The 3,830-nt window shown below is 41.6% G+C and overlaps 1 protein-coding gene across 1 annotated transcript; it reads left to right on the top strand.

Annotated features, from left to right (window-relative positions):
* The first annotated feature begins 1,436 nt into the window (after window positions 1-1,436).
* On the top strand, window positions 1,437-2,390 carry LOC123930013 (olfactory receptor 1A1-like). Its single transcript, XM_045986235.1, has one exon. The coding sequence runs from the start codon at window positions 1,437-1,439 to the stop codon at window positions 2,388-2,390; it is 954 nt and encodes a 317-aa protein (XP_045842191.1).
* The last annotated feature ends 1,440 nt before the right edge of the window (window positions 2,391-3,830 follow it).

The raw sequence follows: 3,830 nt of genomic DNA, 5'->3' as shown, positions 1-3,830 counted from the left end.
TTGCATCCAGCTGGCCCAAGGAGACAGAGAATTTGGAGGAAGAGCAGAACTAGAATATATAGATTGGTTAGAACTCAGTCACATGCCACACTTCAGTGTAAGGGAGGCTGGAGTATGTAGTCTAGCCCAGTCTCCAGGAAGAAGAGAACAAAGTGGATTTGGGTAATATTCTAGCAGTCTCTGACACACTTAGTATGCCTCAGAATTCAGATGAATGAAAGGAGGGAACCTTCAGTCAAGAAACTAGGGAGCACTACAATATTTCAGGTAGGAATTGAGGGTGGTCAAAGCTAAAACACTGAAACAATAAGTAGAAAACTTATATATGAATTATTTAAAATGAAGAATGAACAAGATCAGATGTAGAGGTGAGGGATAACCTAAGTGAAAATACCTGGTAGCATCCTCCGTGTGAGAAGCCATGAAACAAACCTGGTTATAGTCAAACTATTGAATACAAATGTATTGGTGCATAAAATAATATTCCAAGTAATCTCCATAAGGGAGATTAAAAATAAAAAAGATAGGGTTCTATTTCTCAAGCATTCCATTGTCTACTCAAGAAAGATGTGTAGAGGATGAGGTTCAGTCAGACATGTTGGTGGGATGACTGGTCATGGAAATTAGAAGAAAACATCTGGTCTATACATAGGAACCTAGAGTCCACTAAGCAAGGGAAGAAGCCAAATTGGATTGGATGGGTCATTAGAGGAAATAGTCATTAGAGGATGAAATGAGTCATTAGAGGATGAGTCATTAGAGGAAATAATAAAAAATGGGAAGAGAAGATCAAAGAGAAAAATATTATGATACCACAAATTTAAGAGTTTGGAATAAAGATGAAACCTACTGAAGGAAATAGTAAATGTCTACTTTCAAAATTGGAGAGTAAACACTCAATTCTTCCTTTGCTATGACCTAAGCCCAGTAGTCATAAAATTTATAATCTTCCGTGCCAGTTCAGTCAGACACCAGTTACCTCCTAGCTCTGGGTTCATTCTTAGTCTAGTCAGTGGAAGAATTTCTGATTGTCCACAGTATTTTTGTACTAACCACTCCTTCTACTGGAGAGATTTTTTCAAAGACTCCAGAACATTGTCCTTTCATTTCCATGTGTAATAAAACTAATATGTGATTCTGCAATCTCCATTAAGTTGTAAGGTGCTACAGAGCAGAGACTATATCATATATGACTAAATGGATAAATAAACTGTTTTTCACATGTTTATAATTTTTCTGCAAAGCTTAACAACATGGAAATTAGGTACACTGACAAACAGGGAATTCCCCCACAATTTATTGGATTTAGCACACCTAAGCATAAACACAAAAATCACAGGGGTCAAAGAGGTGATTTAGGAAGACCATTACACACAGTAACTTTACTTATAATTCTGGATTTCTCTCCTCTTTCTGCTGAAAGGATCCATGAGAAGATGAGAGGAGACAACGAGTCCTTTACCCTTGGTTTCATTCTCCTGGGAGTCAGTGGTCAACAGCAACAGGAAGACTTCTTCTTCATCCTCTTCCTGTTCATTTACCCCATCACACTTATTGGAAACCTGCTCATCATCTTGGCCATTCAGTCTGATATTCGCCTTCACAATCCCATGTACTTTTTCCTTGCCAATCTCTCCTTTGTTGACATCCTCTTCTCCTCTGTAACCATCCCTAAAATGCTAGCCAACCATATCTTAGGCAGCAAGGCCATCTCCTTTAGGGGATGCCTAACACAGATGTGTTTCATGATTGGCATGGCTAACACAGATAGCTACATCCTGGCTGTGATGGCGTATGATCGTGCTGTGGCCATCAGCCGCCCACTTCATTACACAACAATTATGAGCCCACGGACATGTCTCTTCCTAGTTGTTGGGTCTTGGGTGGTTGGAAATACCAATGCCCTCTCCCACACTCTGCTCACAGCTCGTCTGTCCTTCTGTGGCAGCAAGGAAGTAACCAACTTTTATTGTGACATTACCTCTTTACTCAAGCTATCATGTTCTGACACCCACTTTAATGTGAAGATGATGTACCTAGGGGTTGGTGTTTTCTCCATGCCATTACTATGCATCATCATCTCCTATGTCCAGGTCTTTTCCACAGTCTTACGGGTTCCATCCACCAAGGGTGTGCTCAAAGCCTTCTCTACCTGTGGTTCCCACATCACAGTTGTCTCTCTGTATTATGGGACAGTCATGGGCATGTATTTCCGCCCTCTGTCTCGTTACAGCCTAAAGGATGCAGTGATAACTGTCATGTATATCGCAGTGACCCCAATGTTAAATCCTTTCATTTATAGTCTGAGAAACCGAGACATGAAAGCTGCCCTGGGGAAACTCTTAAGCAAGACTCTCCTCATAAACAGTGTGAGATCATTGAAGAGTTAATTGCAGTCACCAATTAGGATGCACTTGGAATCCAGCCCCAATATCCTCCCCCTCCAAGAAGAAACCTTTTTCTCCCAGGCCAAGGCCACTCAAGTCTGCAGACTTCCATTCGATCTTGTCAGGTTCCAGAGTAGGAGTGGTGTCAGCAATATGTAGCTTCACCCTTTCAGACATCAGGTATAATTGAGTAAGAGTTGATATCTTTGAATATCACTTTTTGTTAGGAGTCTCTTTCTAGGTTTTTATGTAATATTGAATTCCCTCATTACGTAATTCATTTATTCATTCTCTTAACCTCACCTACCTTCTCTCCTTCTTTGCCCTAACACTTTCATCTTTGGAAGGGACATTAAGTTTAGTCTCGTCCACTTGGAGGCAGCAATGCCTGTCTAACTAGTCCCTCCCTATCAGTCCACTTTATTCAGATAAGGCAAGGTTACATAAGTACAGATCTAGAACATCCTTCCTCATCCCCTGTTCCCCAGATCCACCAGAAAAAACAGTGGGGACACACCATTAGCCCTTGTCATGTTCATGTCGAGTGTGAGCACACCCTTGGGAAGCCAGCCCTTCATACATCATCTCCACCCATTTCAGACCACCAATGTTTTAATTGCCAGTTCCAATTTTCTATTGAGCTAGTACTCTAAAGAGGATATCTGTCTGCTTACTGCTGGACATTGTGGGCTATAAAATGTGCTACTTGCTGTGAAGAAATGATGGACAGCCACCCAAAATGGTGCAATAGCTTCCCTTCTGGTTCTTTTACACCCTTTGAGTTTCTGCATCTACCACCAGGTGAGGAAAGCCTAGTCCAGAGGAAGTGTCTACTCCTGTTAGGACCCAAGTGTTGGCCCCTAGGGCTACCGACATCAGTCTCACTTGTCAGCTGAAGTCAGGGCCTTCCCCACAGAGCAGATGCTGTGGAGCCATCTGTAGTCTCTATCTCTTTTGCTAGCAGACAGAACAGCTCTTATTGGCATTTTGTGCCTTACAAAGTGTAAGAAAAATATGTCTAGATTTAGGCCACCTCTACATTATTGCAGGACTCTGTCTACTCATTTCATAGACCCAGGTGGCCACCTCAAGTGAGCGCCTCAGGATATCTACGTGCCCATTCCAATATCCTTCCAAACTTGGAAGTGAGTTCTTCTGATGGGGTTTCAACTCATCCTACTTTAATGCATTCCTCAAATTCCAACTGTGATTACTATATTGCTGTGCCTGATATGAAGATCTTTTTAACAGGACAGCTTGCCATTGTCCTTCTGCTGGGCCACATATATCTAGGCATTTGGTCACTGCCCATGAGTCAGTAAAAGCCTAAATTTTTAGGCTTTTACCACTGTGCAGTCAGTGTCATATTATGAATCTACAGCTATTGCAAATTTTTAACCTTTAGCTATATGTGGCTGTAGAACCCTTGAAATGTGCTGAGTA

The sequence above is a fragment of the Meles meles genome, chromosome 18 (genome assembly GCF_922984935.1).
Source record: "Meles meles chromosome 18, mMelMel3.1 paternal haplotype, whole genome shotgun sequence".
Classification (NCBI taxonomy): domain Eukaryota; kingdom Metazoa; phylum Chordata; class Mammalia; order Carnivora; family Mustelidae; genus Meles; species Meles meles.
Note: the sequence above shows the minus strand (reverse complement) of the source record. Positions and strands in the feature narration are given on the sequence as shown.

Excerpts from the sequence above, each read along its gene's own strand:
- LOC123930013 (XM_045986235.1), top strand. The coding sequence starts at position 1,437 with ATGAGAGGAGACAACGAGTCCTTTACCCTTGGTTTCATTCTCCTGGGA.